This window comes from Tachyglossus aculeatus, chromosome 24 (assembly GCF_015852505.1).
Source record: "Tachyglossus aculeatus isolate mTacAcu1 chromosome 24, mTacAcu1.pri, whole genome shotgun sequence".
Taxonomy (NCBI): domain Eukaryota; kingdom Metazoa; phylum Chordata; class Mammalia; order Monotremata; family Tachyglossidae; genus Tachyglossus; species Tachyglossus aculeatus.
In genome coordinates, this window is record NC_052089.1 from 11,522,172 (window position 1) to 11,536,384 (window position 14,213).

A 14,213-nucleotide genomic window follows, 5' to 3' on the forward strand; every position below is an offset into this window, starting at 1 on the left:
CCAAGAATGATGTGAAACAAGTATTTCAAAAGCTGAATAAGTGATTCCTTTGGTCTTTACGTATACTGAAATCCCCACAACTTTAATATACTATGCAAACACATCATGACAGCATGTGTGTGTCCTAAGATAAGGAAAGATGCATAATTTCTAGGAGCTATGTGACTGTCAGTTCACATATTCAGTTCTAAGCTTAGAACCATATGTACATATTAGTAAAAGACGTGACGTCTGATGTGTAGATAGAAAAATTCTCAAAATGGAGCTGAGGGATTACAATACTTCCATTCTAAAAGAAAAGCTCTTTCTAAGGTATCATTTCCCTTTTAGGAGAAAAATGAAGGGAAAAATTTAGTCAATATGATTGTCTTTATATATATGTATATGGTATATATATACTTCCAATACCGATCATTTTCACAAGTTTTCAGACTTTGGTCAAAAGATACAAAGTTCTGTATAAATAAATTTTACCTCTTGGAATGACCCTGCTTTAATTAAATTTCTATTCACAAATCCCTGAAAAGATGGCCAGCTATGTATTTTGGCAATGCACTTAGTAACCATTTCTAACTTTTAGTACTAGGCACATTTGACACTACTTTGTGATGAAATATCAACAGTTTTACTGGGTACATTCAACGGTTAAATCAACCATTCCTAAATCTTACTGTTGATCTGGCATATGTAGAACTTCAAAAAATTCTACTACCGCCCACCCCCTACCCACTCCCCCCAAAAAAATTTCTTCTGAGTTTACTGATTCAGGGTATGAGCACGAAAAGGTACTTAAAATGCCCATTGCCATTTCTAAATCCCTTCAGTTTTGGTAGGCCCACAGTGGACAGAATTTTTTTTCTTCCCCTTTCCACACTACTACTCTAGCTTTACAGATATCTTTATTTCATTAAGTATCCCTACTTTCACTTAATTACCCAGTTGAGTGCATAGGAGTCTGGAGTCATCTTCTTTGTATCAAGAAAGGAGCATAGTTCAGGCTCATGGTACTGGATGAGCAATCGAAAGAGATGAAATGGTCTCCCTTTCAGGAAACAATCCCTAGAAAAGCAAGTGGGACAAGGTTTCCACCAGAATAATACACTGAGTCAGTCTCTCTTTCTCTCTCTGTAACACACACACACACACAAACAATTTCAACAGACACTTGAGAGTAACACTATGTAAATCAACAGTTACCTGATGGAAAAGAAAAAAAAATCCCAAATACCCGATTAGCTAAGAAATACTGGTATACATCTTTATCAAGTGGAAACCAATACAGATGCAATGGAGTTAACAATCACTTGAACCAATGCTTAAAAAAAAAACCCACTGTGAATGGAGTTTATTTTAACATTTAGTGGCACTTCATTAAGAGTGCTTTCCTCTTTAGCGATTATAATGAAGGCTACAGTGAAGGGGGGAAAGTTTCCATGTGAAAATGTAATGAAGTGCAAATCTCATGACTTTTTAACTTGAAAGAGATGTTGATATTATTTTCAAAGGGCTTGTTTTCTATTAAGTAGAACTAATATTTGGAAAACCATTTCTAAGGATTCATCCTCAACGAAAAGGCCAGAGCCATCCAGGAACACATGGGGATGGCCACCGTTACTGCTTCCACAGTACCTGGCAGGGAGAGAATATACCTGTTGCTGGGAGGGGAAAGCAATGCAAAGTAGGAGACTCCAACTCCTGGACAACGAGAACATAGGAAGTGCGGGAGAGAGACTGGTTTCTCAAGAAGGCAGGGATCGTGTTTACCAACTCTGTGGCATGCACTCTCCCAAGTGCTTAGTACAGTGCTCTGCACAAAGTTGGCGCTTGGTGGAAACCATTGATTGATTCTGGTCTACCACCCAGGACACAGATACCTTTGCTGTGCTGAGCTAAGTGGGGAGGACTGAATTCTACATTATGTGCTATCCACAGACTGGAGTAGTCCAGATTCAGCTTCACTATTTTTGTACCCAACATCTGAACCTCAATAAACACCTAATTGTGAACATGTTTCAGTGCCTTGGCTTATTCTTTGAGTTTAGTTGGGACACAGAGACTTCTACTTTGTGAAGTTCAAATATTTCACTGTTGCTCATCTGTTTTCACTTCCTCTTCATTAGGAGGGAACAGAAACCGGCTGTAGAAAGAGCTTCACAAAGGCGCAAGGCAGATGCTTGAATATTAGCGGTCTGATAGAAAAGGCTAAGTCTGAATCCCATTCACTAGAAGAAAATGTTTTTACTGTTCTATGGCAGTTCTAAAAAACAAACCTGTAGTTTTAAGACTTTTTTAAATAAGTTATTAAGCTGAAGAAATAAAGCATTTCTTTATTGGCAAAACTTTTAAACTGTTCCAAGATCAGTCCCACTTAATTCATTAAGGATATTTTTCTTAAGGGTGGCCTTTTATTTCTCCTGCAGAAAATTCTCAACAGCTGAGAAACAATAATCAGCAAATAATAGAAGGAGGACCCGAAAGATTTTCTTTACAAAAGACTATACTTGGTTAAAAACACAACTGAGGGAGAGCTGAGAAATGGAGGGCATAATAATAATAATAATAATAATAATAATTGTGGTATTTGTTAAGCACTATATGCCAAACACTGTTGAGTGCTGGGATCGATTCAAGATAATCAGGTTGGACCCAGTCTCTGTTCCATATGGGGCTCACAGCGTTAATCCCCAATTTACAGATGAGGTAACTGAGGCACAGAGAAGTTAAGAGACAGATATGAGGCGGAGCCAGGATTAGAATCCACGTCCTTGGACTCCCGGACCCGTGCTTTTTCCATTTAAGCCCTTCTGCTTCTCAAAAGAGATGAAAGCAGAAATTGATAAAACCATTATCACCACTGAATGATGGTTCCTATAATCACTAAATTTCCAAATCTTTTTTAAAGAAGTTAGGGAGTCTACTTTTTGTAAATACCCACACCACAGTCCTTTCTGAAAGATAACTATCATAACTGTCTCCCTCATCATCATCAATCGTATTTATTGAGCGCTTACTGTGTGCAGAGCACTGTACTAAGCGCTTGGGAAGTACAAATTGGCAACATATAGAGACAGTCCCTACCCAACAGTGGGCTCTTCCTTACACGCAGGATGATTCTTTAATTTAACAATGGTAGGTGGCCACAGTGCTATCACTCCATTTACATTAAGATGTCAAGAACGTAAACTAGATTGTAAGCTCCTCTCTACGGTGCAAGCTCCTTGAGGCCAGGGATAATGTCTTCCACTCCCAAATGCTCACTTAGTACAGAGCTAAGTAAGCACAGTAAGCACTCAATAAATACCACTGATTTTTAAACAAAAATATAGAAAGTAGCACTAATCAATATATGAAAACATTAAACTCCTTATGAAATTTTCTTTGAAGTGCTTCACCATAACTTTACTATAAAGATATTTTTTCTCCAGGAATATATTGTCTATTCCCTTTAGACTGTAAGCTCCTTGTGGGTAAGAAACATGTCTATCAACTCTGTTATTCATTCATTCAATTCAGTCGTATTTATTGAGCGCTTACTGTGTGCAGAGCACTGTACTAAGCGCTTGGGAAGTACAAGTCGGCAACATATACAGTTATATTGTACTCTCCTAAGAACTTAGTACAGCGCTCTGCACACAATAAGCTCTCAAGAAACACGGCTGAGTCTGGAATAAGAGACGCATAAGTTGAAGAATACTAATTTTGATTTTAAAAAGGTCAATCCCTCTGACTTCATTAAAAAAATCTCATTCTAACTAAAGAGATTTTTAATCTTCAATAATGGCCAGTGGGTTTAGAAACATCTATATTGTACCTCCCATTTTGCACTGATTTAAGGAAATATGTGTAAAAACACACAACTCTGTAATTTTTTAAAAGACTGGATGCTAAAGTAAAAAATAAAGGCAAGGTTCCTTGAAAAAGGCATTTTTAGGCAAACATATATTCATTGAAGGCTTTCAAGATTGTACTTAGCATGCAAACTATTTTTTTTACCTGGGAATGTACTTATTCATGATGGCATAAAAGCAGTTGTATAAATCACAGCGAGGAAGATGAAGATTCACCAGTGGCTTGAGCAGATGTATCCAGCCAAGGCAGGTACTATATTTAACATTACGCGATTTACAATAAAAAGTAATAACGGATTCAATATCTAAAAGTAATACTGATGTCTTCTCCTCTGGCACTGAAAGCTGGTCTGAAAAATGATACATATCAAGATAATGTGAGTTACTTTCAGAGGAAGAGAGTTGGCTAATAACTGTCTACGCAATATTCGAGAAACCTAGTGCCACTCTTTGCTACTGTAAAGGGTGACATAAAGAGCCTAAAGACTATTTTTAAAGATAGGTGAGTACATTTTCCTTAAAAGTTGGCCAACTTTGGCAAGAGTTGCTCTTAGGTTAAAGGTCTGAAAACCAAGACTGGAAATTTAACACTAACTTCAATTATTGGTCTCCACTTTAAGCGAGATATGGGTTGAAAGAGAAAAAGAAAACACAATGGCTGTCAACTTAAGAAGCACTAATGTGTGTCAAGGATTCAGTAGCAACAGAAACACAAACATAATTAATGGTGGCAAAATTGGGTATGCATTAAACAGGAATAACTCACTATAATCTTCAAGGAGTGTCTAAAACATGAATCACTCACCCTTCCTGGAAATCCCTAAAAGATTTTCCATTTTCATGCAAACACTTCTTTAAAGAATTCTAAAATGTATCTTCATTCAAAAATGCCCACTATCAACTTGGAACTATTAAAATAAAACCAAACTGTTGAGACAATTCTACAGAAAACGAGGCCTCTAACGATAAATTCAATCATCACAAAACTTAAGAAAGGAATACTGAAAACAATCTGCAAACCTACCAATGAGTTCTTGACAATCCTTGTGAATTGTGATCTGTTCAGGTAAATCTAAATTACCATCCCAAGAGGCTAAACTGTCACCTTTCCCCGCAACATTTAGAGCAATCTGGAAGAAAAAAAAAAAAGACACCCAGAAAGTTTGTTTGAAAACGTCTCCCAAAGGTAATTCCTTATACTTAGAAAACATTCTATCACTTAACTTGGGAGAGGTACACAATATTTCAGAAATCAGAAGACAGATGGATTTATTTTATGTGCTTTTGCTGACATCATGTTTCTACAAGTCATTCTTGGTGTGAAACTTTGGCTTTACTACTTCCTATAATTATTTTTCCTATTGCAACTTGAGTGGCTTACACATGGCGTAGTATCTGAAGTTTTGTCTCAGAACTCAACTCTGTGCCCTAAGGTTTGGTTATTTCCACAAAAAATACCAAGAATACCACCTTGAATTTGTATTGCGTTTTTGTTTTTTTTGAAGTGCTTTAACATCAATTACCTCATTTTATCCTCAAAACACCCCTCTGGGGTCAAGGGAGGCAAGCAGTATTAGCCTCACTTTCCAGTGAGGTTCAAGGAGGTCAGAGCTGCGACTAGAACCCAGGCTTCCTGATTTCCAGCTCCATTCACTACCAACTGGCCAAAGAGGAAGGAATTCAATATCCACCTTCTTGGATTCATGAACTGCTTGCAAATATGTTCAGAAAACCCATGAGGACAGACCAGTAAAATCAGACAAACATAAAACTTAATTTAGTATTATCCTGAAATTGCTTTAAAACTACATACTGTTTTTTTCTTGCAAGCCCACCTTCCAAACCTTTGCCCTGAGGTCAGCAGGTACTGGTCGCCCTTGAATTATGCTTCTCAGAGTTTCAAGGTCACATCCTCCTGCTTCTAGAGCTTCTCCCAGATCTTTTTCCCTACCAAAAAAAAAAGTCCTGTCAACAAGATACATTTTTATTGTAGATCATTTTCATACAGTCTTACAGTCTACCGAGAGAGACAGACAATTAAAACAAGTTACGGACAGAGGAAATAATAGGATACTTACCTAAGTGCTGTGGGGCTGGGCCTGTACTCCCCCAAGTGCTTAGTACAGTACTCTGCACACAGTAGGTGCTCAATAAATAATCAATCGTATTTGTTGAGCACCTACTGTGTGCAAAGCACTGTACCAAGTGCTTGGGAGGGTACAATATAACAGAGTTGACAGACACAGTCCTTGCCCACATATTACTGATTCATTGATCTAATCAGGAAAGCACTGTACTGCGCTCATCCTATGATGTGATGACGGCAATGTTCTTTTGGAGAAAAATAATTTAGTATAGTGCCTGGCACGTAGTAAGCACTTAATACCATAGTTACTATTATTATTTCCTTGGTGTTCAGTGTCTTATTAGCACACCTGATATTTTCCAAAGGTCCAGAAAAAGATCAAAAGGGCAAGCAGTTTCCAAATTAATTTAAAACTAGATTAAATGTACTTTAAAAATAAAGAACACTTTCCAGGCCAGCTAACTAATGAACTGTAGTGAAGTATGCCTCGTATTGGAAAAGTTAAGTTCCTGATGGCCCACGTCCTCCCCCTGGCCTGGAATGTGCTCTGCACATAGTAAGCGCTCAATAAATACGATTGATTGAATGCCCTCCCTCCACACATCCGCACAACTTCCTCCCTTCAAAGCCCTACTGAGAGCTCACCTCCTCCAGGAGGCCTTCCCAGACTGAGCCTCCTTTTTCCTCTCCTCCTCCCAATCCTCCCGCCCTACCTCCTTCCCCTCCCCACAGCACCTGTATATATGTTTGTACAGATTTATCACTCTATTTATTTTACTTGTACATATTTACTATTCTATTTATTTTGTTAATGATGTGCATCTAGCTTTATTTCTATTTATTCTGATGGCTTGACACCTGCCAACATGTTTTGTTGTCTGTCTCCCCCTTCTAAACTGTGAGCCTGTTCTTGGGTACGGACCGTCTCTATCTGTTGCTGATTTGTACGTCCCAATCGCTTAGTACAGTGCTCTGCACACAGTAAGTGCTCAATAAATACGATTGAATGAATGGTGGACAGTGAATGCGTCTTTTGCTCCTGTTATCCTTTCCCAAGTCCTTAGTTCAGTGCATTATACTTTAAGCGCTTAGTACAGTGCTCTGCACATAGTAAGCGCTCAATAAATACGATTGATTGATTATACTTAGTAGGCACTCATAAATACTGTCACTACTACTACTTTCAAACAAAAAGTCTGAAAAGTCTGCATCTGAGGGAGGGGTGAATAAAGGGTGCAAGCCAAGTGCGACGCAGATGCAGAAGGGAGTAGAAGAGGAGGAAATGAGGGTTGGCATTATAGTGCGTAGGTTAGCATTAAGCTGGTCCGGTGAATGACCTTGGTCACTTAACTTCTCCATGTCTCGGTTACCTCATCTGTAAATGGAGATCAAGACTTTGAGTCCCATGTGGAACATGGACTGTGTCCAAACTGATTAGCGTGTATCTACCCCAGCACTCTGTACAGTGCCTGACACATAGTAAACGTTTAGTGCCATAAAAAAGTGCCTTGTTCCCACAGCAGACATGCTGTACCGAAGCTGCCGTTTTTAAAGAGAGATTCTTAAAGTTTTTCAATAAAATGAAAAACAAGAGGAATTTCATTTTTCAGTTTTACAGTGAATTCCTTGTTCTCTTGACCTCTTTCTCTGTAGCGCTTGTACCCAATGACTTCCCATCCAGGCACCAAAGCCAGCGTTTAGGGGCAAGCTGCCAAAGAACTACGTGGAACTGAGAACCCAGGATGGCCTCACCTCTGTTGTTACAGCTGCTGCCTGTGCCTTTCATGTTACCCCTGTGAACCGCAGGTGCAACAGTGACTTTGTTAGATGTAGGAAGTGAAGATACCATATTTAATTACCATTAAATACCATACTTAAGAAGCGTAGCCACTTCTTTTACTTAAGGACTCCTTTTAACCTGCAGTTTCAAATAGCATCAACCTACTGGACACTTTAAAAGATAGGGAGGGATTTAGCCACCAGCCTTATGGCATGAAAAAACACGGTTTTCAAAAAGCACTCAAGCTCTCCTGCTGACTCTGCAGGGAAACTAGACAGCAACCCAAGTGAGAAAGAGAAGGTGAGAGAGAGAGATGAGAAAGATGGTGCGCTGACCGATTCTGGTGGCAATCTGGGCCCAAAGGTTTCAAAACCATTTGCTCCTTTCACACCATTTCAGTCCCCAGTGGCATCTTGGTTGGGTAATCTGACATTACACAAGGGAACTGCAGCTTCCGGCCCTGCCCCATGCTATCACCAGGAGATAGATACAAAAAAGATGGAATGAATTCAGTGTACAAGTTTCAGAGGCGGTCGTTAAACATGAAAGAATTCTGACACTGGCTAAAGGGGGATGTGAATTTCAGGATGACACCCACAAAGGCACCTCCTCCCCGTCACCCCCCGACACCACCCAGGAGAAAAATGCTGACTCTCCATGGAACAAAAAAGCCTAGCACTGTTTCAGGCTTCCTACTCTGAGGCTTATTCTGGAAATGTAAAGGTCTCAAGTTCCTATTGTTGATTGGACCTTGTGCAAATCACTGAACGGATCATTTAGAAAAGGAAGCTGCATTCCACCCAATCTTTCCCCCGACTGATGGTGGGGGAAGATGAGAGGGAAGCAAAGCTGAACTTGTGCCAGGGTTTGCCATCACTCCATTCCAGGACCCTCAGGGCAAAGCTCTGGTATTTTTCCAGTGCTCCAGGACCTTTCCGTCAATCATATTTACTGAGCGCTTACCGTGTGCAGAGCATTGTATTAAGCACTTGGGGGAGTACGATATAACAATTAATGGACACATTTCCTTCCCACGACAAGTTTATAATCTAGAGGGGGTGGTACTGGCCTGGTCTGTGACCGTAGGAAGCTGAATAGGAACGGAATATCCTTAAGAGGCACAGTACTTCTGCTTTTCATTCTCCCATCTTCCATTTCCCCACTACCACTCTCAAACTTCCTGGGGGGAAGATTGCTCTATCATTGGGGTAAGTGCCACCATGCTAGCTTGCCAAGCTTTATTACCTCTCCCGATGCAAATTAAGCACAGGATGGACCATGAGGAGGGAATGACAAAACACAGGGGTGGAACCGAGGAAAAAGGAAGGTGGGTTTAAATGGGGTGAATTATAAAAGTGACATATAGTTCCCTACAGATGACACCCTACCCAGTTAAGGATACTATGGCGAGGCACACCCAGTGTAGGCTAAAGACACGAGGACACACCTATAATGCAACTCACCCTTTGTTCATGTTTCTCTCTCAGCCGGGGACACCTCAAAAGCCCTCCCCAGATCCCATCTCGGCCAAGGGGGCTTCCTGATGAAATTACAGCCCCAGTAGGTGCATCACTTCCTCCGCCTCATTTGGCACTAGGTACTTGTCCCTTAGGGTGTTTTAATTGTTCAATGCTCCAGATGAGTCTGTCTCCAGTCCTGGCCTCCTCCACCACCTACATTCATACACTGTGAGTCCCTCAAAGGGTCAGGGTCCATCTTTAATTCCCACTGGCATACACTTCTCAGCACTTAATACAGTGCTCACACAAAATAAGCGCTTAATACTGTTACCCCTGCTATTTCATTCATTCATTCAATCGTATTTATTGAGAGCTGTGTGCAGAGCACTGTACTAAGCGTTTGGGAAGTACAAGTCAGCAACATATAGAGATGGTCTCTACCCAACAACGGGCTCATAGTCTAGAGGGGGGAGACAGACAACAAAACAGGACATGTAGACAGGTGTCCCTTACACAGAATTTATATACAAATGTATATAAAATCATTTAATCAGCTATTTCATCAGGACTACTTCCTGTTATGCCTTTTTCTTCCTCTTTCTCCCCTGGTTATTTGTAAGTACATTTTTCTTGTCACTTCCCATTAGGTTGCAAGTTCCTTAAGGGCAGGAATCATGTGCCTTGTTGCTGCTCAATTCTCCCAGACGTTTAGATGGAGTCTTATCCCATCTATTCCAATAAATACCACAGACTGATTATAAACCCTAATTGACTGCTCTTATCTTGGTAATCACTTTTACTCCAGGGCTAAGATGAGAGTTCAAAACACAGCCCTAAATTTGAAGGTGACTAATCTTTAACTTAAAGTCACTGGACTTTAATTCTCCTAGAGGCTTTTAGGTTTCTTCTCTTTGTGTGGAAACACATTTTTTAGTCACTGCTTGCTTGAAGCCCCCCAGAGTCTGACTCACACCTCAGGGCTGTGGGGGCAAGGGGTGGGAAATCACCAGAAAGAGGGAAATGCCAGGCTGGGGCTATGCCATGAGGAGTGAAGGTTTCTAACGTAGGATGTCTGGTGGGATGGACTGTCTCAGCAGGAATCCTGAAAATAATCAGCTCACAGGAATAGCAAAAACCAGAGGAGCCTCTTCTCCCCTCCTTTCTGTGTCACCCTCGCAGCTGGATTTGCTCTCTTTATTCACCCTTCCCTCAGCCCCACAGCACTTATGCACATATCCATAATTTATATTAATATCTGTCTCCCCCTCTAGACTGCAAATGCATTGTGGACAGGGAACGTGTCTACCAACACTGGTAAATTGTACTCTCCCAAGTGTTTAGCAGACTGCTCAGCACACAGTAAGCGCTCAATAAATACCACTAATTGATTGAACACCTAATGCACTAAGGCATTAGTGCTCTGCAGTAGACACCTTGGCCATAAATGGGCTTTGTACATACAATTATTGTGTATTTCTCCTTGTGCTGCAGCCATGCCTGCCCATTTCCTTGTTGCACCTGCTGTCACCAGAGGAACATGACTGACCGGGCTGATGGAAAAGAAGTTACCGGACAAACTCCTTGCTCCATAGTCAATCCTTTCGAACAGCTTTTGTGATTGAACTGAAGCTCGTCCATTATTTAATGACATCATCATCATCTGCAAGTGATACGGCTGATTCTGGAGCTACAAAGTAAACCGTACTTTGAAGACAGGGGGTGGAATATAAATGTCCATCAGAATTGCATTACTATTTGTGGGGGCGGTGGCAGGGGGAAGGTTAAAAAATAAAGCAGTAAAAAACACTTCAAGCCTTAGCATCACGCAGGCCAGAAATGGAAAGTGATCCAAGTCACTGGGCCATCTTGCCTAGCTCTGAACTCTTGGGCTTGAAAAGATGCAATGCCCTAGAGGGAGAGGGATGAAGGAGATTCAGGGCAAAGTCACTGAACCAGTGCAATCCGCCACCTCCCACTAACTTTGCCAATGGACAGACTTCAGCGTCCACCGTCATCTTAGGTATTTAGCAGAGCTCAATGGAATTTAGAGGAGAAGGTAGAAATTTCATCCCGCCCTTTCCCCCCCCATCAGACCTACAGAGCACCGATGCATCTTTAGCCACTTTACAAATGGAACAATCCTCTCAATTTTATCATATAAGTCAGGGAATAGGAGGAGGCGGGTGACAAACTCAATCATACCCAAACTTGTGGTAGAACTGGGTCTAGATCTCCTGATTAATCTAATTTCTCTTCAAGTGAGTATGTAACTCAGCCTGCTGGAGCTTGCCAGGGCAGGGTAGGGGAAGACTCAGGGTCGCACTGTGACACCACAGTAACAAACTATGGTGATGAACCTGTGCGTTCTAGAGTGTACTGCATCTGGCCCGCTGGTCCACGCCGCCATCACGTTTTTCCTCCCATCTTCCAGACTGTTCCAGTCTAGGCTAAGTGATCCTGCTGGGAGGCAGAATTCCCTGGAGCTGGAGGCGCTGGGTTGAAGCCGCCCGCTGGGGCGTAGGAGGTGTCTCCCTCCCTCTCCCCACCTCTCAGAGAGCAGATCGACTCCCTGGCAGGATCCTGGCCCAGGCTGGCCAAGGATATGGCTGGCAGCAACACAAAACATCAGTGGTATTTACTGAACACTTCCTAAATGCAGAGCACTGTGCTAGGCGCTTTGGAGAGGCGCTGCTATCTACTGGGCCACTCTAAGTAAGAGGTCTGGGGTAGTTATCCAAACCACCCACTCCAGCCCTGGGTTACTGATGGAGATCAATGAAGTGCACAAGCCTTTCTGGCTACTAAGTAAGAACTTCCATATAATTAAGCAGCATGGCCTAGTGGCTAGAACACGAGCCTGGGAGTAAGAAGGATCTGGGTTCTACTCCCGGCTCTGCTACTTGTCTGCTGTGTGACCTTGGGCAAGTCACTTAACAACTCTGGGCCTTGGTTACCTCATCTGTAAAATGGGGATTAAGACTGTGAGCCTCATGTGGGACATGGACTGTGTCCAACCTGACTAGCTTGTAACTACCTCAGAGGTTAGTACAGTGCCTGGCACAGATTATTATTATGGCACTGTTAATAAATACCATAATAATAGTGGTAACACTGATAATAACACCCCAGCACTTAGTACACGGCCTGGCACATACTGAGTAAGTAAAGAATGTCTTCAAAAATAAGGTTTCACCCACAAAGATGTCAAATATTTGTTTGCTTAACTAGACACAGAAACCATTCATTAGGTCTTATTATCTAACTGAGGTATGAGGCTTAAAAGCAATGCAGCATGTTGGTCTGCTTTATTTATTCATCCCGGTATTCACTTTGGAGTACTCCTTAGTACCCCAAGCTCAAGACACACAGATGGCAGGAGAACCACTCCTCTGAATGCCCACCTTTTGGAACACAAAACACCCTGAGAGGTAGTTAAAAAGGGCAGGATTCTTTGGCTTTTCTGAGAGGATGTAAAAAGGGCAATCTTCATTGGGGACTATGAAAGGCAATTTTCTAAGAAGAATTTAAAGAGGAAATGGGAGTGATTTGGCTTAGAAGGGAGATACCATCCCTGCCTATGAAATGTGGAAAGGATAAAAGTAAAAGCGGAGAAAAAATGGTCGGTTGGCCTAGAGAGAGCAAGAGGCTGGAAAAAAAATAAAAGAGGGAGGAGGAGATACAAAGCCATGGAGCTCTGCCCCGGCCAGATTTTGGGGTCTTAGCGCAAATGTCTGGGCTCCTCAAAATCTGCCTGTGGCAGGGCTGATACATAAAGACATATAAAGGCCCACCACTTTTCCTCCCTAATCTGGGGCGCTGCTTTAGGAATTTTTTTTTTTTGGAAACGTACCTCTTCCCTGGGCAGGTTGGCCCTTTCCCCATTCACAGACACCCTCCCACCCCGGGACCGCAAAAGCCGTGGGAACCAAGCAGGGTCCAGACGGGGAGGAGGGGAGGCAGCCTAGCCCCAACCTGGTCCTAGTGGCTACTGGCCTCTCCGGCCACCCCTTAACCCCAGCTGGCCCAATCTCCATGGTGGTCCCAGCCAGTGGGTTACGAGGAGAAAGGGGGCTGACCCGTCCACGAAGCCAAGAGGAGACTCCAGAAGTGGCACTAAGGGGTGGGAGGGAGGTGGGTGTAAATAGGGAGTCGACCTGATGGCCGGGCTGGCTGTCGCCCCACCAACTACCGTATTATAGCAACCTCCCGTATACGAGTTAGTGGCTTAGAGAAGGCTAGTGTTGTGACACAGATAATCATGTCAGAAAATCAGAATCGGGTATTAATTCACAAAAATGGGTATGCACTTTGTCTTAGTGTCAAGAAGGCACCGATTTCAGTGCTCTCCACTCCTTTCATTTTAGGGAACTGTGCACCTCGTGTCCTTTCCTCTCCTACCCTGACTGCCCAGTGCCAGTGGGACTTGAGCATCGGGAGCAAGAGGGCTGTGGTGAGCCTCTGGAGTTTGGGCGGGTGCTTACCCAGCCCGGCCCCAAGGGCTTGAAACCTACTAGACTCGAGGTCTGGCTCCAAGCAGAGCGAAGTTCAACAAATCCATTCTTCATTTGGTCTAGGACGGCTACTGAAGGTATAATCTTTCTTCACGGGTGCAACTACTTCAGCGACTCAATCGATTTTCTCTTACAGCATTAGGCTCACGATCTTACTCTTACAGCTCAAATGCACTTCAATTATCAAGCTCGAATTCAAGGTGTCCAGAGCATGCTAGAAAAACACAGAGCTCCTTGGAATGACTTCTCTTGCTCCTTTCCAAATACATCACTTTTTACGAATAATTCACTGAACTTTCCACTTTGTCACAAAATTGCAAACAAAAAAGCCCCTGCAAAAACTAGCCCTTTTGTTGATTCCAACAAGTATTTGAAAGACATGCTTACTAGAGTTCAATACATTCAGAAAAATCCCTTCAGACAGTCACCCAGAAGAACAATATTCAATTAAACATTTACTTTCATAACTGTCTCCATCGCAGAAATTCCCCACCGGTTTTTGAGAAGAAAATAAAATAATTTCCGTAC

The 14,213-nt window shown here is 42.2% G+C and overlaps 1 protein-coding gene across 1 annotated transcript in view; it reads right to left on the reverse strand.

Moving 5' to 3' along the window:
• The window catches only part of TBC1D23 (TBC1 domain family member 23), a 48,220-nt gene that overhangs the window by 22,874 nt on the left and 11,133 nt on the right, over nucleotides 1-14,213 (reverse strand). The window contains exons 4-7 of the mRNA XM_038766154.1: nucleotides 5,684-5,795; nucleotides 4,873-4,978; nucleotides 3,994-4,198; nucleotides 936-1,059 (exon numbers count right to left, since the gene is read on the reverse strand). Of these exons, the coding sequence (XP_038622082.1) occupies nucleotides 936-1,059; nucleotides 3,994-4,198; nucleotides 4,873-4,978; nucleotides 5,684-5,795 (547 nt within the window). The remainder of the gene's footprint in view (nucleotides 1-935; nucleotides 1,060-3,993; nucleotides 4,199-4,872; nucleotides 4,979-5,683; nucleotides 5,796-14,213) is intronic.